The 22310-nt window shown below is 49.7% G+C and overlaps 1 protein-coding gene across 1 annotated transcript in view; it reads left to right on the top strand.

The window, feature by feature from the left end:
• Nucleotides 1–22310, top strand: part of GLMN (glomulin, FKBP associated protein) — a 76167-nt gene that overhangs the window by 36576 nt on the left and 17281 nt on the right. The window contains exons 5-8 of the mRNA XM_066597348.1: nt 14855–14974; nt 16943–17051; nt 18830–19076; nt 20718–20820. Coding sequence (XP_066453445.1) covers nt 14855–14974; nt 16943–17051; nt 18830–19076; nt 20718–20820 — 579 coding nt within the window. The remainder of the gene's footprint in view (nt 1–14854; nt 14975–16942; nt 17052–18829; nt 19077–20717; nt 20821–22310) is intronic.

Genomic DNA, 22310 nt, shown 5'->3' with positions numbered 1-22310 from the left:
CCTTGTAGCAGTGTGCTCCCGTTGTTGCTGCTCTGCACTGTAGTCTGCCTTGTAGCAGTGTGCTCCCATTGTTACTGCTCTGCACTGTAGTCTGCCTTGTAGCAGTGTGCTCCCGCTGTTACTGCTCTGCACTGTAATCTGCCTTGTAGCAGTGTGCTCCCGTTGTTACTGCTCTGCACTGTAATCTGCCTGCTCCCGTTGTTACTGCTCTGCACTGTAGTCTGCCTTGTAGCAGTGTGCTCCCGTTGTTCCTGCTCTGCACTGTAGTCTGCCTTGTAGCAGTGTGCTCCCGTTGTTACTGCTCTGCACTGTAGTCTGCCTTGTAGCAGTGTGCTCCCGTTGTTCCTGCTCTGCACTGTAGTCTGCCTTGTAGCAGTGTGCTCCCGTTGTTACTGCTCTGCACTGTAATCTGCCTTGCAGCAGTGTGCTCCCGTTGTTACTGCTCTGCACTGTAGTCTGCCTTGTAGCAGTGTGCTCCCGTTGTTCCAGCTCTGCACTGTAGTCTGCCTTGTAGCAGTGTGCTCCCGTTGTTACTGCTCTGCACTGTAATCTGCCTTGTAGCAGTGTGCTCCCGTTACTGCTCTGCACTGTAGTCTGCCATGTAGCAGTGCTCCCGTTGTTACTGCTCTGCACTGTAGTCTGCCTTCTAGCAGTGTGCTCCCGTTGTTACTGCTCTGCACTGTAGTCTGCCTTGTAGCAGTGTGCTCCCGTTGTTACTGCTCTGCACTGTAGTCTGCCTTGTAGCAGTGTGCTCCCGTTTTTACTGCTCTGCACTGTAGTCTGCCTTCTAGCAGTGTGCTCCCGTTGTTACTGCTCTGCACTGTAGTCTGCCTTCTAGCAGTGTGCTCACGTTTTTACTGCTCTGCACTGTAGCCTGCCTTGTAGCAGTGTGCTCCCATTGTTGTTGCTCTGCACTGTAGTCTGCCTTGTAGCAGTGTGCTCCCATTGTTCCTGCTCTGCACTGTAATCTGCCTTGCAGCAGTGTGCTCCCGTTGTTGCTGCTCTGCACTGCAGTCTGCCTTGTAGCAGTGTGCTCCCGTTGTTGCTGCTCTGCACTGTAGTCTGCCTTGTAGCAGTGTGCTCCCATTGTTACTGCTCTGCACTGTAGTCTGCCTTGTAGCAGTGTGCTCCCGCTGTTACTGCTCTGCACTGTAATCTGCCTTGTAGCAGTGTGCTCCCGTTGTTACTGCTCTGCACTGTAATCTGCCTGCTCCCGTTGTTACTGCTCTGCACTGTAGTCTGCCTTGTAGCAGTGTGCTCCCGTTGTTACTGCTCTGCACTGTAGTCTGCCTTGTAGCAGTGTGCTCCCGTTGTTACTGCTCTGCACTGTAATCTGCCTTGCAGCAGTGTGCTCCCGTTGTTGCTGCTCTGCACTGCAGTCTGCCTTGTAGCAGTGTGCTCCCGTTGTTGCTGCTCTGCACTGTAGTCTGCCTTGTAGCAGTGTGCTCCCATTGTTACTGCTCTGCACTGTAGTCTGCCTTGTAGCAGTGTGCTCCCGCTGTTACTGCTCTGCACTGTAATCTGCCTTGTAGCAGTGTGCTCCCGTTGTTACTGCTCTGCACTGTAATCTGCCTTGTAGCAGTGTGCTCCCGTTGTTACTGCTCTGCACTGTAATCTGCCTGCTCCCGTTGTTACTGCTCTGCACTGTAGTCTGCCTTGTAGCAGTGTGCTCCCGTTGTTACTGCTCTGCACTGTAGTCTGCCTTGTAGCAGTGTGCTCCCGTTGTTCCTGCTCTGCACTGTAGTCTGCCTTGTAGCAGTGTGCTCCCGTTGTTACTGCTCTGCACTGTAGTCTGCCTTGTAGCAGTGTGCTCCCGTTGTTCCTGCTCTGCACTGTAGTCTGCCTTCTAGCAGTGTGCTCCCGTTGTTACTGCTCTGCACTGTAATCTGCCTTGCAGCAGTGTGCTCCCGTTGTTACTGCTCTGCACTGTAGTCTGCCTTGTAGCAGTGTGCTCCCGTTGTTCCAGCTCTGCACTGTAGTCTGCCTTGTAGCAGTGTGCTCCCGTTGTTACTGCTCTGCACTGTAATCTGCCTTGTAGCAGTGTGCTCCCGTTACTGCTCTGCACTGTAGTCTGCCATGTAGCAGTGCTCCCGTTGTTACTGCTCTGCACTGTAGTCTGCCTTCTAGCAGTGTGCTCCCGTTGTTACTGCTCTGCACTGTAGTCTGCCTTGTAGCAGTGTGCTCCCGTTGTTACTGCTCTGCACTGTAGTCTGCCTTGTAGCAGTGTGCTCCCGTTTTTACTGCTCTGCACTGTAGTCTGCCTTCTAGCAGTGTGCTCCCGTTGTTACTGCTCTGCACTGTAGTCTGCCTTCTAGCAGTGTGCTCACGTTTTTACTGCTCTGCACTGTAGCCTGCCTTGTAGCAGTGTGCTCCCATTGTTGTTGCTCTGCACTGTTGTCTGCCTTGTAGCAGTGTGCTCCCATTGTTCCTGCTCTGCACTGTAATCTGCCTTGCAGCAGTGTGCTCCCGTTGTTGCTGCTCTGCACTGCAGTCTGCCTTGTAGCAGTGTGCTCCCGTTGTTGCTGCTCTGCACTGTAGTCTGCCTTGTAGCAGTGTGCTCCCATTGTTACTGCTCTGCACTGTAGTCTGCCTTGTAGCAGTGTGCTCCCGCTGTTACTGCTCTGCACTGTAATCTGCCTTGTAGCAGTGTGCTCCCGTTGTTACTGCTCTGCACTGTAATCTGCCTGCTCCCGTTGTTACTGCTCTGCACTGTAGTCTGCCTTGTAGCAGTGTGCTCCCGTTGTTACTGCTCTGCACTGTAGTCTGCCTTGTAGCAGTGTGCTCCCGTTGTTACTGCTCTGCACTGTAGTCTGCCTTGTAGCAGTGTGCTCCCGTTGTTACTGCTCTGCACTGTAATCTGCCTTGTAGCAGTGTGCTCCCGTTACTGCTCTGCACTGTAGTCTGCCATGTAGCAGTGCTCCCGTTGTTACTGCTCTGCACTGTAGTCTGCCATGTAGCAGTGCTCCCGTTGTTACTGCTCTGCACTGTAGTCTGCCTTGTAGCAGTGTGCTCCCGTTGTTACTGCTCTGCACTGTAGCCTGCCTTGTAGCAGTGTGCTCCCATTGTTGTTGCTCTGCACTGTAGTCTGCCTTGTAGCAGTGTGCTCCCGTTGTTCCTGCTCTGCACTGTAATCTGCCTTGTAGCAGTGTGCCCCGTTGTTACTGCTCTGCACTGTAATCTGCCTTGCAGCAGTGTGCTCCCGTTGTTGCTGCTCTGCACTGCAGTCTGCCTTGTAGCAGTGTGCTCCCGTTGTTACTGCTCTGCACTGTAGTCTGCCTTGTAGCAGTGTGCTCCCGTTGTTACTGCTCTGCACTATAGTCTGCCTTGTAGCAGTGTGCTCCCGTTGTTACTGCTCTGCACTGTAGTCTGCCTTGTAGCAGTGTGCTCCCGTTGTTACTGCTCTGCACTGTAGTCTGCCTTGTAGCAGTGTGCTCCCGTTGTTCCTGCTCTGCACTGTAATCTGCCTTGTAGCAGTGTGCCCCGTTGTTACTGCTCTGCACTGTAATCTGCCTTGCAGCAGTGTGCTCCCGTTGTTGCTGCTCTGCACTGTAGTCTGCCTTGTAGCAGTGTGCTCCCGTTGTTACTGCTCTGCACTGTAGTCTGCCTTCTAGCAGTGTGCTCCCGTTGTTACTGCTCTGCACTGTAATCTGCCTTGTAGCAGTGTGCTCCCGTTGTTACTGCTCTGCACTGTAGTCTGCCTTGTAGCAGTGTGCTCCCCTTGTTACTGCTCTGCACTGTAGTCTGCCTTGTAGCAGTGTGCTCCCGTTGTTACTGCTCTGCACTATAGTCTGCCTTGTAGCAGTGTGCTCCCGTTGTTACTGCTCTGCACTGTAGTCTGCCTTGTAGCAGTGTGCTCCCGTTGTTACTGCTCTGCACTGTAGTCTGCCTTGTAGCAGTGTGCTCCCGTTGTTGCTGCTCTGCACTGTAATCTGCCTTGTAGCAGTGTGCTCCCGTTGTTACTGCTCTGCACTGTAGTCTGCCTTGTAGCAGTGTGCTCCCGTTGTTACTGCTCTGCACTGTAGTCTGCCTTGTAGCAGTGTGCTCCCGTTGTTCCTGCTCTGCACTGTAGTCTGCCATGTAGCAGTGCTCCCGTTGTTACTGCTCTGCACTGTAGTCTGCCTTCCAGCAGTGTGCTCCCGTTGTTACTGCTCTGCACTGTAGTCTGCCTTCTAGCAGTGTGCTCCCGTTGTTACTGCTCTGCACTGTAGCCTGCCTTGTAGCAGTGTGCTCCCCTTGTTACTGCTCTGCACTGTAATCTGCCTTGCAGCAGTGTGCTCCCGTTGTTACTGCTCTGCACTGTAGTCTGCCTTGTAGCAGTGTGCTCCCGTTGTTACTGCTCTGCACTGTAATCTGCCTTGTAGCAGTGTGCTCCCATTGTTACTGCTCTGCACTGTAATCTGCCTTGTAGCAGTGTGCTCCCGTTGTTCCTGCTCTGCACTGTAGTCTGCCTTGTAGCAGTGTGCTCCCGTTGTTACTGCTCTGCACTGTAATCTGCCTTGTAGCAGTGTGCTCCCGTTGTTACTGCTCTGCACTGTAGTCTGCCTTGTAGCAGTGTGCTCCCGTTGTTCCTGCTCTGCACTGTAGTCTGCCTTGTAGCAGTGTGCTCCCGTTGTTACTGCTCTGCACTGTAGTCTGCCTTCTAGCAGTGTGCTCCCGTTGTTACTGCTCTGCACTGTAGTCTGCCTTGTAGCAGTGTGCTCCCGTTGTTCCTGCTCTGCACTGTAGTCTGCCTTGTAGCAGTGTGCTCCCGTTGTTACTGCTCTGCACTGTAGTCTGCCTTGTAGCAGTGTGCTCCCGTTGTTCCTGCTCTGCACTGTAGTCTGCCTTCTAGCAGTGTGCTCCCGTTGTTACTGCTCTGCACTGTAATCTGCCTTGCAGCAGTGTGCTCCCGTTGTTACTGCTCTGCACTGTAGTCTGCCTTGTAGCAGTGTGCTCCCGTTGTTCCAGCTCTGCACTGTAGTCTGCCTTCTAGCAGTGTGCTCCCGTTGTTCCAGCTCTGCACTGTAGTCTGCCTTGTAGCAGTGTGCTCCCGTTGTTACTGCTCTGCACTGTAATCTGCCTTGTAGCAGTGTGCTCCCGTTGTTACTGCTCTGCACTGTAATCTGCCTTGTAGCAGTGTGCTCCCGTTGTTCCTGCTCTGCACTGTAGTCTGCCTTGTAGCAGTGTGCTCCCGTTGTTACTGCTCTGCACTGTAGTCTGCCTTCTAGCAGTGTGCTCCCGTTGTTACTGCTCTGCACTGTAGTCTGCCTTGTAGCAGTGTGCTCCCGTTGTTCCTGCTCTGCACTGTAGTCTGCCTTGTAGCAGTGTGCTCCCGTTGTTCCTGCTCTGCACTGTAGTCTGCCTTGTAGCAGTGTGCTCCCGTTGTTACTGCTCTGCACTGTAATCTGCCTTGTAGCAGTGTGCTCCCGTTACTGCTCTGCACTGTAGTCTGCCATGTAGCAGTGCTCCCGTTGTTACTGCTCTGCACTGTAGTCTGCCTTCTAGCAGTGTGCTCCCGTTGTTACTGCTCTGCACTGTAGTCTGCCTTGTAGCAGTGTGCTCCCGTTGTTACTGCTCTGCACTGTAGTCTGCCTTGTAGCAGTGTGCTCCCGTTTTTACTGCTCTGCACTGTAGTCTGCCTTCTAGCAGTGTGCTCCCGTTGTTACTGCTCTGCACTGTAGTCTGCCTTCTAGCAGTGTGCTCCCGTTTTTACTGCTCTGCACTGTAGCCTGCCTTGTAGCAGTGTGCTCCCATTGTTGTTGCTCTGCACTGTAGTCTGCCTTGTAGCAGTGTGCTCCCATTGTTCCTGCTCTGCACTGTAATCTGCCTTGTAGCAGTGTGCCCCGTTGTTACTGCTCTGCACTGTAATCTGCCTTGCAGCAGTGTGCTCCCGTTGTTGCTGCTCTGCACTGCAGTCTGCCTTGTAGCAGTGTGCTCCCGTTGTTGCTGCTCTGCACTGTAGTCTGCCTTGTAGCAGTGTGCTCCCCTTGTTACTGCTCTGCACTGTAGTCTGCCTTGTAGCAGTGTGCTCCCGCTGTTACTGCTCTGCACTGTAATCTGCCTTGTAGCAGTGTGCTCCCGTTGTTACTGCTCTGCACTGTAATCTGCCTGCTCCCGTTGTTACTGCTCTGCACTGTAGTCTGCCTTGTAGCAGTGTGCTCCCGTTGTTCCTGCTCTGCACTGTAGTCTGCCTTGTAGCAGTGTGCTCCCGTTGTTCCTGCTCTGCACTGTAGTCTGCCTTGTAGCAGTGTGCTCCCGTTGTTACTGCTCTGCACTGTAATCTGCCTTGCAGCAGTGTGCTCCCGTTGTTACTGCTCTGCACTGTAGTCTGCCTTGTAGCAGTGTGCTCCCGTTGTTCCAGCTCTGCACTGTAGTCTGCCTTGTAGCAGTGTGCTCCCGTTGTTACTGCTCTGCACTGTAATCTGCCTTGTAGCAGTGTGCTTCCGTTACTGCTCTGCACTGTAGTCTGCCATGTAGCAGTGCTCCCGTTGTTACTGCTCTGCACTGTAGTCTGCCTTCTAGCAGTGTGCTCCCGTTGTTACTGCTCTGCACTGTAGTCTGCCTTGTAGCAGTGTGCTCCCGTTGTTACTGCTCTGCACTGTAGTCTGCCTTGTAGCAGTGTGCTCCCGTTTTTACTGCTCTGCACTGTAGTCTGCCTTCTAGCAGTGTGCTCCCGTTGTTACTGCTCTGCACTGTAGTCTGCCTTCTAGCAGTGTGCTCACGTTTTTACTGCTCTGCACTGTAGCCTGCCTTGTAGCAGTGTGCTCCCATTGTTGTTGCTCTGCACTGTAGTCTGCCTTGTAGCAGTGTGCTCCCATTGTTCCTGCTCTGCACTGTAATCTGCCTTGCAGCAGTGTGCTCCCGTTGTTGCTGCTCTGCACTGCAGTCTGCCTTGTAGCAGTGTGCTCCCGTTGTTGCTGCTCTGCACTGTAGTCTGCCTTGTAGCAGTGTGCTCCCATTGTTACTGCTCTGCACTGTAGTCTGCCTTGTAGCAGTGTGCTCCCGCTGTTACTGCTCTGCACTGTAATCTGCCTTGTAGCAGTGTGCTCCCGTTGTTACTGCTCTGCACTGTAATCTGCCTGCTCCCGTTGTTACTGCTCTGCACTGTAGTCTGCCTTGTAGCAGTGTGCTCCCGTTGTTACTGCTCTGCACTGTAGTCTGCCTTGTAGCAGTGTGCTCCCGTTGTTACTGCTCTGCACTGTAATCTGCCTTGCAGCAGTGTGCTCCCGTTGTTGCTGCTCTGCACTGCAGTCTGCCTTGTAGCAGTGTGCTCCCGTTGTTGCTGCTCTGCACTGTAGTCTGCCTTGTAGCAGTGTGCTCCCATTGTTACTGCTCTGCACTGTAGTCTGCCTTGTAGCAGTGTGCTCCCGCTGTTACTGCTCTGCACTGTAATCTGCCTTGTAGCAGTGTGCTCCCGTTGTTACTGCTCTGCACTGTAATCTGCCTTGTAGCAGTGTGCTCCCGTTGTTACTGCTCTGCACTGTAATCTGCCTGCTCCCGTTGTTACTGCTCTGCACTGTAGTCTGCCTTGTAGCAGTGTGCTCCCGTTGTTACTGCTCTGCACTGTAGTCTGCCTTGTAGCAGTGTGCTCCCGTTGTTCCTGCTCTGCACTGTAGTCTGCCTTGTAGCAGTGTGCTCCCGTTATTACTGCTCTGCACTGTAGTCTGCCTTGTAGCAGTGTGCTCCCGTTGTTCCTGCTCTGCACTGTAGTCTGCCTTCTAGCAGTGTGCTCCCGTTGTTACTGCTCTGCACTGTAATCTGCCTTGCAGCAGTGTGCTCCCGTTGTTACTGCTCTGCACTGTAGTCTGCCTTGTAGCAGTGTGCTCCCGTTGTTCCAGCTCTGCACTGTAGTCTGCCTTGTAGCAGTGTGCTCCCGTTGTTACTGCTCTGCACTGTAATCTGCCTTGTAGCAGTGTGCTCCCGTTACTGCTCTGCACTGTAGTCTGCCATGTAGCAGTGCTCCCGTTGTTACTGCTCTGCACTGTAGTCTGCCTTCTAGCAGTGTGCTCCCGTTGTTACTGCTCTGCACTGTAGTCTGCCTTGTAGCAGTGTGCTCCCGTTGTTACTGCTCTGCACTGTAGTCTGCCTTGTAGCAGTGTGCTCCCGTTTTTACTGCTCTGCACTGTAGTCTGCCTTCTAGCAGTGTGCTCCCGTTGTTACTGCTCTGCACTGTAGTCTGCCTTCTAGCAGTGTGCTCACGTTTTTACTGCTCTGCACTGTAGCCTGCCTTGTAGCAGTGTGCTCCCATTGTTGTTGCTCTGCACTGTTGTCTGCCTTGTAGCAGTGTGCTCCCATTGTTCCTGCTCTGCACTGTAATCTGCCTTGTAGCAGTGTGCTCCCGTTGTTGCTGCTCTGCACTGCAGTCTGCCTTGTAGCAGTGTGCTCCCGTTGTTGCTGCTCTGCACTGTAGTCTGCCTTGTAGCAGTGTGCTCCCATTGTTACTGCTCTGCACTGTAGTCTGCCTTGTAGCAGTGTGCTCCCGCTGTTACTGCTCTGCACTGTAATCTGCCTTGTAGCAGTGTGCTCCCGTTGTTACTGCTCTGCACTGTAATCTGCCTGCTCCCGTTGTTACTGCTCTGCACTGTAGTCTGCCTTGTAGCAGTGTGCTCCCGTTGTTACTGCTCTGCACTGTAGTCTGCCTTGTAGCAGTGTGCTCCCGTTGTTACTGCTCTGCACTGTAGTCTGCCTTGTAGCAGTGTGCTCCCGTTGTTACTGCTCTGCACTGTAATCTGCCTTGTAGCAGTGTGCTCCCGTTACTGCTCTGCACTGTAGTCTGCCATGTAGCAGTGCTCCCGTTGTTACTGCTCTGCACTGTAGTCTGCCATGTAGCAGTGCTCCCGTTGTTACTGCTCTGCACTGTAGTCTGCCTTGTAGCAGTGTGCTCCCGTTGTTACTGCTCTGCACTGTAGCCTGCCTTGTAGCAGTGTGCTCCCATTGTTGTTGCTCTGCACTGTAGTCTGCCTTGTAGCAGTGTGCTCCCGTTGTTCCTGCTCTGCACTGTAATCTGCCTTGTAGCAGTGTGCCCCGTTGTTACTGCTCTGCACTGTAATCTGCCTTGCAGCAGTGTGCTCCCGTTGTTGCTGCTCTGCACTGCAGTCTGCCTTGTAGCAGTGTGCTCCCGTTGTTACTGCTCTGCACTGTAGTCTGCCTTGTAGCAGTGTGCTCCCGTTGTTCCTGCTCTGCACTGTAGTCTGCCTTGTAGCAGTGTGCTCCCGTTGTTCCTGCTCTGCACTGTAGTCTGCCTTGTAGCAGTGTGCTCCCGTTGTTACTGCTCTGCACTGTAATCTGCCTTGCAGCAGTGTGCTCCCGTTGTTACTGCTCTGCACTGTAGTCTGCCTTGTAGCAGTGTGCTCCCGTTGTTCCAGCTCTGCACTGTAGTCTGCCTTGTAGCAGTGTGCTCCCGTTGTTACTGCTCTGCACTGTAATCTGCCTTGTAGCAGTGTGCTTCCGTTACTGCTCTGCACTGTAGTCTGCCATGTAGCAGTGCTCCCGTTGTTACTGCTCTGCACTGTAGTCTGCCTTCTAGCAGTGTGCTCCCGTTGTTACTGCTCTGCACTGTAGTCTGCCTTGTAGCAGTGTGCTCCCGTTGTTACTGCTCTGCACTGTAGTCTGCCTTGTAGCAGTGTGCTCCCGTTTTTACTGCTCTGCACTGTAGTCTGCCTTCTAGCAGTGTGCTCCCGTTGTTACTGCTCTGCACTGTAGTCTGCCTTCTAGCAGTGTGCTCACGTTTTTACTGCTCTGCACTGTAGCCTGCCTTGTAGCAGTGTGCTCCCATTGTTGTTGCTCTGCACTGTAGTCTGCCTTGTAGCAGTGTGCTCCCATTGTTCCTGCTCTGCACTGTAATCTGCCTTGCAGCAGTGTGCTCCCGTTGTTGCTGCTCTGCACTGCAGTCTGCCTTGTAGCAGTGTGCTCCCGTTGTTGCTGCTCTGCACTGTAGTCTGCCTTGTAGCAGTGTGCTCCCATTGTTACTGCTCTGCACTGTAGTCTGCCTTGTAGCAGTGTGCTCCCGCTGTTACTGCTCTGCACTGTAATCTGCCTTGTAGCAGTGTGCTCCCGTTGTTACTGCTCTGCACTGTAATCTGCCTGCTCCCGTTGTTACTGCTCTGCACTGTAGTCTGCCTTGTAGCAGTGTGCTCCCGTTGTTACTGCTCTGCACTGTAGTCTGCCTTGTAGCAGTGTGCTCCCGTTGTTACTGCTCTGCACTGTAATCTGCCTTGCAGCAGTGTGCTCCCGTTGTTGCTGCTCTGCACTGCAGTCTGCCTTGTAGCAGTGTGCTCCCGTTGTTGCTGCTCTGCACTGTAGTCTGCCTTGTAGCAGTGTGCTCCCATTGTTACTGCTCTGCACTGTAGTCTGCCTTGTAGCAGTGTGCTCCCGCTGTTACTGCTCTGCACTGTAATCTGCCTTGTAGCAGTGTGCTCCCGTTGTTACTGCTCTGCACTGTAATCTGCCTTGTAGCAGTGTGCTCCCGTTGTTACTGCTCTGCACTGTAATCTGCCTGCTCCCGTTGTTACTGCTCTGCACTGTAGTCTGCCTTGTAGCAGTGTGCTCCCGTTGTTACTGCTCTGCACTGTAGTCTGCCTTGTAGCAGTGTGCTCCCGTTGTTCCTGCTCTGCACTGTAGTCTGCCTTGTAGCAGTGTGCTCCCGTTATTACTGCTCTGCACTGTAGTCTGCCTTGTAGCAGTGTGCTCCCGTTGTTCCTGCTCTGCACTGTAGTCTGCCTTCTAGCAGTGTGCTCCCGTTGTTACTGCTCTGCACTGTAATCTGCCTTGCAGCAGTGTGCTCCCGTTGTTACTGCTCTGCACTGTAGTCTGCCTTGTAGCAGTGTGCTCCCGTTGTTCCAGCTCTGCACTGTAGTCTGCCTTGTAGCAGTGTGCTCCCGTTGTTACTGCTCTGCACTGTAATCTGCCTTGTAGCAGTGTGCTCCCGTTACTGCTCTGCACTGTAGTCTGCCATGTAGCAGTGCTCCCGTTGTTACTGCTCTGCACTGTAGTCTGCCTTCTAGCAGTGTGCTCCCGTTGTTACTGCTCTGCACTGTAGTCTGCCTTGTAGCAGTGTGCTCCCGTTGTTACTGCTCTGCACTGTAGTCTGCCTTGTAGCAGTGTGCTCCCGTTTTTACTGCTCTGCACTGTAGTCTGCCTTCTAGCAGTGTGCTCCCGTTGTTACTGCTCTGCACTGTAGTCTGCCTTCTAGCAGTGTGCTCACGTTTTTACTGCTCTGCACTGTAGCCTGCCTTGTAGCAGTGTGCTCCCATTGTTGTTGCTCTGCACTGTTGTCTGCCTTGTAGCAGTGTGCTCCCATTGTTCCTGCTCTGCACTGTAATCTGCCTTGTAGCAGTGTGCTCCCGTTGTTGCTGCTCTGCACTGCAGTCTGCCTTGTAGCAGTGTGCTCCCGTTGTTGCTGCTCTGCACTGTAGTCTGCCTTGTAGCAGTGTGCTCCCATTGTTACTGCTCTGCACTGTAGTCTGCCTTGTAGCAGTGTGCTCCCGCTGTTACTGCTCTGCACTGTAATCTGCCTTGTAGCAGTGTGCTCCCGTTGTTACTGCTCTGCACTGTAATCTGCCTGCTCCCGTTGTTACTGCTCTGCACTGTAGTCTGCCTTGTAGCAGTGTGCTCCCGTTGTTACTGCTCTGCACTGTAGTCTGCCTTGTAGCAGTGTGCTCCCGTTGTTACTGCTCTGCACTGTAGTCTGCCTTGTAGCAGTGTGCTCCCGTTGTTACTGCTCTGCACTGTAATCTGCCTTGTAGCAGTGTGCTCCCGTTACTGCTCTGCACTGTAGTCTGCCATGTAGCAGTGCTCCCGTTGTTACTGCTCTGCACTGTAGTCTGCCATGTAGCAGTGCTCCCGTTGTTACTGCTCTGCACTGTAGTCTGCCTTGTAGCAGTGTGCTCCCGTTGTTACTGCTCTGCACTGTAGCCTGCCTTGTAGCAGTGTGCTCCCATTGTTGTTGCTCTGCACTGTAGTCTGCCTTGTAGCAGTGTGCTCCCGTTGTTCCTGCTCTGCACTGTAATCTGCCTTGTAGCAGTGTGCCCCGTTGTTACTGCTCTGCACTGTAATCTGCCTTGCAGCAGTGTGCTCCCGTTGTTGCTGCTCTGCACTGCAGTCTGCCTTGTAGCAGTGTGCTCCCGTTGTTACTGCTCTGCACTGTAGTCTGCCTTGTAGCAGTGTGCTCCCGTTGTTACTGCTCTGCACTATAGTCTGCCTTGTAGCAGTGTGCTCCCGTTGTTACTGCTCTGCACTGTAGTCTGCCTTGTAGCAGTGTGCTCCCGTTGTTACTGCTCTGCACTGTAGTCTGCCTTGTAGCAGTGTGCTCCCGTTGTTCCTGCTCTGCACTGTAATCTGCCTTGTAGCAGTGTGCCCCGTTGTTACTGCTCTGCACTGTAATCTGCCTTGCAGCAGTGTGCTCCCGTTGTTGCTGCTCTGCACTGTAGTCTGCCTTGTAGCAGTGTGCTCCCGTTGTTACTGCTCTGCACTGTAGTCTGCCTTCTAGCAGTGTGCTCCCGTTGTTACTGCTCTGCACTGTAATCTGCCTTGTAGCAGTGTGCTCCCGTTGTTACTGCTCTGCACTGTAGTCTGCCTTGTAGCAGTGTGCTCCCCTTGTTACTGCTCTGCACTGTAGTCTGCCTTGTAGCAGTGTGCTCCCGTTGTTACTGCTCTGCACTATAGTCTGCCTTGTAGCAGTGTGCTCCCGTTGTTACTGCTCTGCACTGTAGTCTGCCTTGTAGCAGTGTGCTCCCGTTGTTACTGCTCTGCACTGTAGTCTGCCTTGTAGCAGTGTGCTCCCGTTGTTGCTGCTCTGCACTGTAATCTGCCTTGTAGCAGTGTGCTCCCGTTGTTACTGCTCTGCACTGTAGTCTGCCTTGTAGCAGTGTGCTCCCGTTGTTACTGCTCTGCACTGTAGTCTGCCTTGTAGCAGTGTGCTCCCGTTGTTCCTGCTCTGCACTGTAGTCTGCCATGTAGCAGTGCTCCCGTTGTTACTGCTCTGCACTGTAGTCTGCCTTCCAGCAGTGTGCTCCCGTTGTTACTGCTCTGCACTGTAGTCTGCCTTCTAGCAGTGTGCTCCCGTTGTTACTGCTCTGCACTGTAATCTGCCTTGTAGCAGGGCCTGTGTGCTGCCGTCCGCACTCTAGCAGGGGACGTGGCTTCACCTCCTGCTATGGCCGGGCTTGTGGCAGAAGCTGGAGATGCAGGTGCTGAGGGCAGAGAGCAGGGCTCTGATGTCGTCTGTTTTCCCTCCTGTTGGTGAGCCCCTCCGCTGCTAGAGGTGCCCATCGAGGTATGTTGCTGGGCACTTCACTGGCTGCTGTTAGCAGCGCTGGGCCTCCCTGCACAGGCACATGCCAGTTAACCCCCGGCTGTTGTGTCTAAGTGGAGCTGGTGTGGGGAGGCTCCCGATGGCTCCACAGACTCTTTCAGCAGGGCTGGGACGGGTCAGACGGGTGCCCACTATGTTACTGGCCTGTTCCTGGTCTGTCAGCTGGATGTAGCTCCTTGTGTAGCTCTCTGAGGCCGGGTGTGCAGCAGGAGCTTACCTATCTGCAGCTCTCCATGCTAGCGCCGGAACAGGAAGTCCTCTACACAATGTTTCTGATTACAGTACACTTACCCCCAGTGATCACAGGTGATGTCTTCTCTGATTGGCGTCGACCATTTTCTCTTTTCTTCTCCATCTGCCTCATATTGCCATAAAGACCTCTTAAAGGTACAGCTCGTCTCTACTCAGTCTCCCCATCCTGCTGCTATCTGCAATGCCCCTCTCAGTGCCTCCCAGGTGAAAATGCCCCCTTTTGTGCCCTACAAAGTAATAGTACTCCCACTTAGTAGTAATTCCCCATAGTGACCATCACAAGATATAATACTCCCTTTGTAACCCCACACTGTTATAATACTCCTTTACACCCCCTCAAGAGCAGTAATGCCCACTTTTTGCCCCGAGAAATATAATAAGAACCACTGAATGCTCACGAAGTAATAGCGGGTCTTTTCTGCCCCTTAAAAGTAATAGTGCCACCACAAAGTCATAGAGCCCTTTTTGTGCACCCCTTTGGTAATCGGGCCCACTGTCTACTGGCATTCGAAGTAGTATAGTCCTCTCTGTGAACCTTCCCCTTCCAAGGGGCCCCTGATTGCCATAGGGCTCCCTAATGTGCTTCCATTTGAATTAATAAACCCCCACATTGTCCCCCTTTAAAGTAACAAAGCCCCCTAAAGGTTAGAGTCTCCCCTGCCTCCACACTTCCATCCAGCTGAGCAGTCCGAACAGACTGACTCTATCATTCACCTATCAGGTTATGAAGTCCCAAGTGTAGCCCGGCTGCTCTCGTCTTCTCCTGCTCAGTATGTGCTTTAAGCACCGGACATTAGGACAAGGAGGAGTCATCGGGCTACATTCGGGGCCACATAACCAGACAGACGGCGTAAGTGTAGAATAATGAAGTCTGTCTGTTCTGACTGCTTGGCCAGATGAAGATTTGAAGCCATGGGAGTGGCCCAACAATGATGATTGTGGTGAGGGGGCCTAGCTTTGGGGTCTGGTCACAATTGCAAGTCTTATTGCTATGCCACTTTCCGTTCTTAGTGGTAATTTCATTTGTGTGTATCTGAAGGAAGGCCTGTTGAATGAACATAACTAGTTGTACCAACCTCTTGTGCCCTTTCTGCTCCGTACAGGGTGACTGCTGGCCTGGCGGACAGCTAATCCTGTGGATAGGTCACCAATTTTTATTCATGCTCCTCTCAGCGTTCACTTCCGATTTAAGGCAGACCTCTGACCTATTTTCTGTTTACTTCGCTATGTAAAATGTTTCTTGTTCGGTTTCTTAATTCTTGAAATCCAATAAAGCCTTTTAATGCAAAAAAAACAAACAACCTTTTTTAGATTCTCATCAGGAACGTGGGGTGGAATCTCATTGGGCCCATCGCTAAGTGTATGCAGAGCTGTGCAGTCGGAAGTGAGAAAGAAAGGGGCTGCTTACAACTTCTCAATGCTTTGATAGAGGTGAGTGTTACGTCTTCAGATGTCTTTTGGGAATTGTGATATTCATCATCACCTTCTTAAAATGAGACTTGTTTGATTGTTCTCACTTTCTTCAAAAATGCCAAAAAGTTTAGTGTCAGAGTCATGCAATCAAATTTCCTGGAACCGCTGTATGCAGGCTGCAGTAAATGAGTGTGATCTTTGTCATTGTGTTATTGTAAGCCTGCGGGATTATTTAACAATGTGTTTATGTGTTTCTTCACAAATGAAGGATAAATCAACTGTTTTGGGGATTTGGATTAGAGGCCATGACCTCTAAGTACCTTAACCTGTCTATGTAATAGAAAAAACTTTAACAATGTTTAAGTTGGGTTAAATATAAAACACTATTGCGCCATGGTTTGGTTTTTTTGGATTTTGTTTTTACAGTGTTCATGGTGCAGAAAAATCATCATATGAATTCTGCGGGTCGGTGCAGATGTGGCGATATCAAATTTGTTCAATTTTTTTTTTAAATCTATTTAGTTCTAAAAATAAAAACTTATTTTAGTTTTATTTTTTTACACATTGCTTCTGGCCCCGTATTCTGAGACCCATAGCTGATTTTATTTTTCATCAATGGGGCTGTGTAAGGGCATGCATTTTGCAGGGCAACTTGTAGTTTTTATTGGTACCATTTTGGGGTACTTTATGACTTTTTGATCACTTGTTTTAATTCAATGTCTTCTAGGAGATGGTGTGCCTAAAAACCGTAATTCTGCCATTATGTATTTTATTTTCTTAGGACGTTCACTGTGTGGGACAAATAATTATGTTTTTTTTTTTTGTTATATACCATTTATACTCGAGTATTAGCCGACCCGAGTATAAGCCGAGTCAATAAGTTTAACCACAAAAAACTGGTAAAACTTATTGACTCGAGTATAAGCCGAGCTATACTCAAGTATATGCTAGGTAAAGAAAAAATGCAATACTAACCTCCCAGCCGGCGTCTCTGTCCGGTGCGATGGTTTCCCCGGCGGTGCGGCAAGATGCTTGAGAATTCTCCCTACTGTCATCTCCCTGCTCGGCTTTAAATCCCCACGCTGTCAGCGCTGTGTAAGTAAGTGCTGTGATTGGATTGAGTGCCAGCCATTCACAGCTGGTGCTCGATAAACCAATCACAGCCATTCAGTGGTGTCATCCACTGAATGGCTGTGAATGATCGAGCGCCGGCTGTGATTGGCTGGCACTCAATGCAATCACAGCACTTACCTACACAGTGCTGATGGTGGGGGAATTGAAAGCTAAACATGGAGATGACAGCGGGGAGAATTCTAAAGCAGCTTTCCGCACCGCCGGGGAAACCATCACACTGGGACACAGACACAGGCTGGGAGGTGAGTATTGCGGGGTTTTTTTTGTTGTTTTTATACCTCACTCGAGTATAAGCCGAGGGGGGCTTTTTCAGCATTAAAAAATTTGCTGAAAAACTAGGCTTATACTCGAGTATATACGGCAAATTCTTTTTTTTAACATGAGAAATTGGAGAAGATTTCCTGTGTCTATTTTCCTTATAAATGATCTTCCCTCCTCCTGAACCTTATTTATACCTTCTTGTATATAAAGTTTACGATCTTGTTCCCCCTCTCCCTTCTTTCCTCCAGGCTATACCAATGTTAATTAATTATGTTGTCTTAATTGGAAGCCGTTGTGTAATTATAAAGTGCATATTTCTATGGAGAAAGTAATAAGAAGTGGGCTTAAGAGCATATAGACTAAGTTGCTGTTGAAAATCGGTGCCATCTGGTTTCTCACTCCCTTCGGAGATCGATAGCCAATGAGGCAGGTGAAGATGCCACATGCATTTAACCCTTTCACTCGAAGCTCCTATACATTAGGTCTGCTGTTTTCGGGCGGGGGCTCATTCGATATATTTAGTATTATATGATTTGCTAAGGAATGTTGCCTCTGAGGGTTCCATCTGTAAGGCTCCTCTTTGTTCTACAGTCGTGTAATCCTAAGGAGATCTTGTTGGGAATCCTGGAGCAGATCGATGAGGCTGCAGGAGATCACATATCTCGGATCATCTTGCCTTTTCTTCAGCCGCTACAAATAGGTAATGCGTGCAGCTCACCTGTTACAAGCTTGTTGTATGCTAAAATTGTACATACGGAAATCTGGCAGAAATGTAAATGGGAATCTTTGTGATGGAGAATAGACTTCGGTAGTTCCGTGGACAGCGCTATTCCATCATCTCGCATTCTATCTTCATCGTGCCGCATAAACGCAGCTGTAACCGCTGTAGTACAATGGGAAATCAAAGGATACAACCTAATTAAAGGGGCTATAAAGATTGCAGAAGTGTCGCCCAGTCTTGCCGATTTCAAGTATGGGGACAACCCGTGAATTTCAAGATGCCCTTTGTTCTCCCCAGAAGATGTTCTGCCACCTTGTTGGCACCAAAATCTACCCTGCTCACTGTCCTCTCGTAGATGGGAGTTTATTAACACCAGTCTTGATACCATCCCTATTTGTGGCTAATGTATGAAGAGCTGCATGCCTATTCATGCACTAGGCCAGAGAATTCATCTCAGCCGGCCTGTAGGGTATACCGTGTCTGTTTGGACAGCTAATTCTATACCCCTAACGGACATCAGAAATCCCCTTGAAACTGATGTATCGTTGTGCTGCATTACACCGTGCCAATAAGGATAGACCCAGTTCAGACACTATCCACATACTACTGCACTTAGTGTAGACAGTGGCGGGATACATACACCTCTGACCAGGAGTTCTATATCCAACGGTCTCATGATATTTGCACTAGCGCAGGACCAGTGGTCATCAGTAATATGTGGTCTACACTAGTATAACATCCTCAAGTTAATCTGGGGTCAGATATTTATATGTGTGTGTTTTGTCTGTGTTTAAGCTAGTAGGCTCTACTATTTTAGAACTACAATAAAGGTAATATTTTAGATTTATTTTTGGTAGGTTCTCTACAATGATTCTTTCATTTTGAAGAACCAATCTGTCTCTGTGACTGAATGGTGTGGATTGTGATGCAGATTTTGGCATGGTTCTGCAACAGACTTCACCCCTTCATTTGAAAGGTGGTACAAATTTGCAACACAAAATGTCCTACCTGATTTTGGTGCAGATCTGCACCAAAATGCTCTACGGGTGAGTGGCACTGAAATGCCGGTAAAGTTTGTTGCTGTGATTGGCTGTGACTCTGATGACATCATTGGGACCTGAACCAATCCAGTCCTGTCTGACAACGGCACTGAAATCACAAGGTGTTTTTAACAGCCTGTTTTGGGTGTTTCACCGGCTCGGGAGGGACATGATCACCAGTGGAATAGAGGACATAAATTTACGTCACTGCTGCACAGAGCTCAGCCACCAGCAACGTAACTTTACCATCATCCAGGTGGGAAGAGGTTAAAGGTGTTGATTAAGAAGTGAAAGGACTGAGCTGCATTACCAGGCACAACTCATGGACACGAGTGGTAGCTGCAACCTGTTTTCAGAGTCTGTATTTATGGCTCTTATAAATATATTCTACTGGAAAGGTATAACCCTTTCCAATCCACTGTCTGACGTCTTCCTACATTCTGATTAAAGCTTCTACAGCTCCAATGTCAGAAGACGTCCGACAGGGTATTCTTACCATCTATTGCCAGCCACTCCGCTGTCGGAGCCTCTCTGGCGCACGCACACTGGCTTTAGCCAGCAAATGGCACTGTTGTATAACAGCAAAAAGAGAAAGCCTTTTAGGAAACCCTGAATCCAAAATTGGTTTGGAAAGGGTTAATATATATTAATATAATATATAGAATATATTTTGAATTGGTCGTTTTTTTTTTTTTATTTCCATGTTGTGTTTTTTAGTCCTTCTGAAGCTTGGCAACAAGAAATCCTACTCTGTGGGTCTGTCTCTATCCACTATCCATTCCCGGCTCTCGAATCTACCAGTGCCGTACACCGCCCAACAGATGCAGGAGGACAAATATTCGCTATGTCAGTGCTGTCTGGCTTTGGTCCAGTTTGCTCAGCCTTTCATTGATATTGTCTCACAAAGCATAGACCTGTCTAAGGAAGCAGACACCGAGGAGATGCGGAAAGAACTGCTGACATTGTAAGTGTAGACTTGGTTTGACAATTAAAAAAATTAATGAAAAGAACAGCAATGGAAAATAATGGGTGTCCGTGTGAACCAGGCTGACACCCTACAGATGGCTGTCACAGTAAAATACACTGCAGTACCTGATACAGCCCTTGCAGTTGCTTCACTGGTTGTGTGGAGGTGGCGAAAGTTGGCTTTGACATAGCTACAGTGCTCCAAATAATAGACCCTGTACGGCCCTAGTCAACACAATGCTAATTTTTCCATGTTTCTGCCTGTTCTACACTGATGCATCAAAACCGCGACTAAAGATCTAATTTGGGGTACATATTATTTATTGAGTAACTTGTATTTTTTTATTTTTTACTGGTTGGCAATGAGAAAAAAGAGCTACTTTACCATTTATGTTTTCGGATTTATTTTTATGGCGTTCACCAGGTGGGATAATGTTAGGCCTCCTGTCCATGGGCGGGTCGGACCCCTGCAGTGAAGTCCGCCCCGGTGCCCGGCTGGTTACCCCTACGGGGCTGCCTGCACACGGGCGGGTCGGACCCCGCATGCGGGCCTCCCGCAGCGGAGTTTGACCCGGTGCCAAGCCTGCTGACCTATCCGGCGTCTTCTCCTGTGCGGCCAATGCACAGTAAAAGGGATGCCGCGCCATCGCTACAGCGATGACATGGCCGCCTCTGCTGCGAATGTGCCGGCTGGCGCATACGCACTTGAGAGGACATTGCATCGTCAGCATAGTGATGACGCGGCTCCTGCAGCCATTCTGCAGTGATGCAGCATGCTGCAATTTCTTTCCCGCTAGCAGAAAGTCGCAATCTATTTCCGCTCGTGGGCAGGAAATCACGGATTGTTATTGCATGCTACATGGGCTGGATTTGCTGCGAAATGCAGAGGCGGAATCCTGCTACGGATTTCACAATGCAAATCCACCCTTGGACAGCAGGCCTTGGACTCCGCAGCAAATACAGCCCATAGTATTCAATGGCAAAACAGAATTTCATCTCCACAGGCAGAAATCAATCACGATTTTCCACTCGCGGAGAATAAATTGCAGCATGATGCAATTTTGGGCAGATTATGCACGTCCAGCTTCTATTGAAGTCAATGGAAGCCCCCAACCCCAGCGCCGGTGACTACTGCGCATGTGCAATGAAGTGCCAGCTGACACATCCGCAGCGTGTGCCGAAGGTAATCTGGGGTCACCAGCTGGGCATTGGGTCGAACTCCACTGCGGGAATCCCGCACATACGGGGTCCAACCTATCTGTGTGAAGCAACACAGAAAAATTAAAATGCTCTGGTCTTGGATGTTTTTTTTTTACCAGTAGAGCTGTATGAGGGCTTGTTTTTTGCGGGCACCATTTTTTTATAGTATTGCTTGTTATGGTAGGGCAATACCAGTTAGGTGTCGTTTTTTGTTTTTATTATTTCACCTTGCGTAAGGGGATAAAAAAAAACGTTTAAAAAAAAAACTTTCTGTAAAAACATTTCAATGTCATGTTCAGCAATGGCCGCAGCATCTGCAGGATAAAACAGTACAGAGGAGTAAGTCCTCGTCTTTTCACTCCTTTGCTGTGATAATGAGACCGCGGATAAGAAGTAGAATGTTCCTCCTTCATACGTTGTATCTGCTGTCTTTTGTCAGTTGCTTCAGTTGTTTAAAGTACCCTCTGCTCAACGCGCCACTAAACACATTACCGGAAGACGAGGGCGATCATCCTCTCCGCGTATTTGCTAAGCAGATTATGGTAAGTCGTGCGTAGGTGGCGCCGTTTCCATTTAATACATTTTTATTAAAGGTTTATATTTCCAGATCAAACCGGTGAGAGGAACACTTGTGGTTTCATCAATTCTGTATTTTTGCTTTGATGTAAATGTTTTTATGCTGCAGTTTATTAGATAAAACAGATTAAGGATTTACGGCGCCATTCTGTGTATTTTCATATTCGATGCGATGGAGACCAACAAACGGTAGAAGGCTCCACTTTGATCTTTCTGTACTGTTTCCTAGGTAATCCTGATTCTTGTAGTAAATGATATGCAGAACTCCAAATGCAGTGTGTTAAAGCTTGTGATGCTAAATGACATCCGTAGACTGGAATCCAGAAGAAGAATCAGTTCATGTATTTGTGCTGGGACAAAAGGCAAATAAGCTGTAGTGAGAAAAGACCTAAAGCCGTAAAGTGATTATTATCCTTCACATTCAATTAACCGATCTGATATTGATCAGTGACAAAACTTTATGTATACACACCAACAATCTACCAAGTCTGCCCGGCAATAGATCACTTATCAGTGGTTTTCTTGTGGACAGATAATCCTAATAAAGTAATTAAAGGGGTTGTCTGAGTTGGAACATCTGTGGACAACCTCTTCCCCATGCAGTAAAATAACAAGGGTGATCACTCACCTCTCCCTGCTACTGCTGTGCTCCGTTCATCACTTCAATCTCTGTTGACAGCTGCAGTTCCACCCCCGGTATACGAGACATCACAGGGGCTGCAGCCAATCGCTGAGTTCCAACAATCGAATGCTGAGCTCTGTTATTGGCTGCAGCCCCTGTGATGTCTCGTAAACCAGGTGGGACTGGGGTTGTCCATAGATGTTACAACTCGGACAACCCCTTTTTAAAATATTGTGAGCACCCAAATAAGGGTGCTCTTTCACAGGACGACCTGTCGGGTGCAGATGCCTAACTGGTCGTCCCACCGATGATAGTTCCTGTGCTTTTAAACAGTAATTCTTGATTATCTGTAGTGAATGCAGGCGAACATTACGGCCCGCCCGTCTCCGTTCGCAGTAAATGGGCAGTCATTCATAGATGAATGGTCCATTTCAACAGGCAGTCAATCTGTCAAGTTTTTTTTTTATCAGTCGTTGTTCGGTCGTGCACGCATTTAGACCGAATGTTAATTGTTAAGGTTGTCGCTGATCACTGGAATCTGAGTGATAGCCCGTGTTAAAGGGCCCTAAGTGAAGCAGCGGTACCTAATGTCATGCAGATGCTGCAAAAACAAAAAAGATTTTTTTTAACGCTGCGATATCTCTGCCTTTTTTTTTTTTCACGCGATGAGACTTTCTAATGTTAAAAACGCATCGCACAAAAATCGTAAAGCACCAACTTGCAATATGTTTTTAACATTAGAAAGTCCCATTGACAATCGCGTACTCATTTTACTGACCTCGGAAGGAACCATACGGGAGTGAGAGCTTATGACTGCATTTCTGCTGCCCTAAC

The sequence above is a fragment of the Eleutherodactylus coqui genome, chromosome 3 (genome assembly GCF_035609145.1).
Source record: "Eleutherodactylus coqui strain aEleCoq1 chromosome 3, aEleCoq1.hap1, whole genome shotgun sequence".
NCBI classification, from domain to species: Eukaryota; Metazoa; Chordata; class Amphibia; order Anura; family Eleutherodactylidae; genus Eleutherodactylus; species Eleutherodactylus coqui.
The sequence above is the reverse complement of the archived record's forward strand: the minus strand, read 5'-3'. Positions and strand labels throughout refer to the sequence as shown.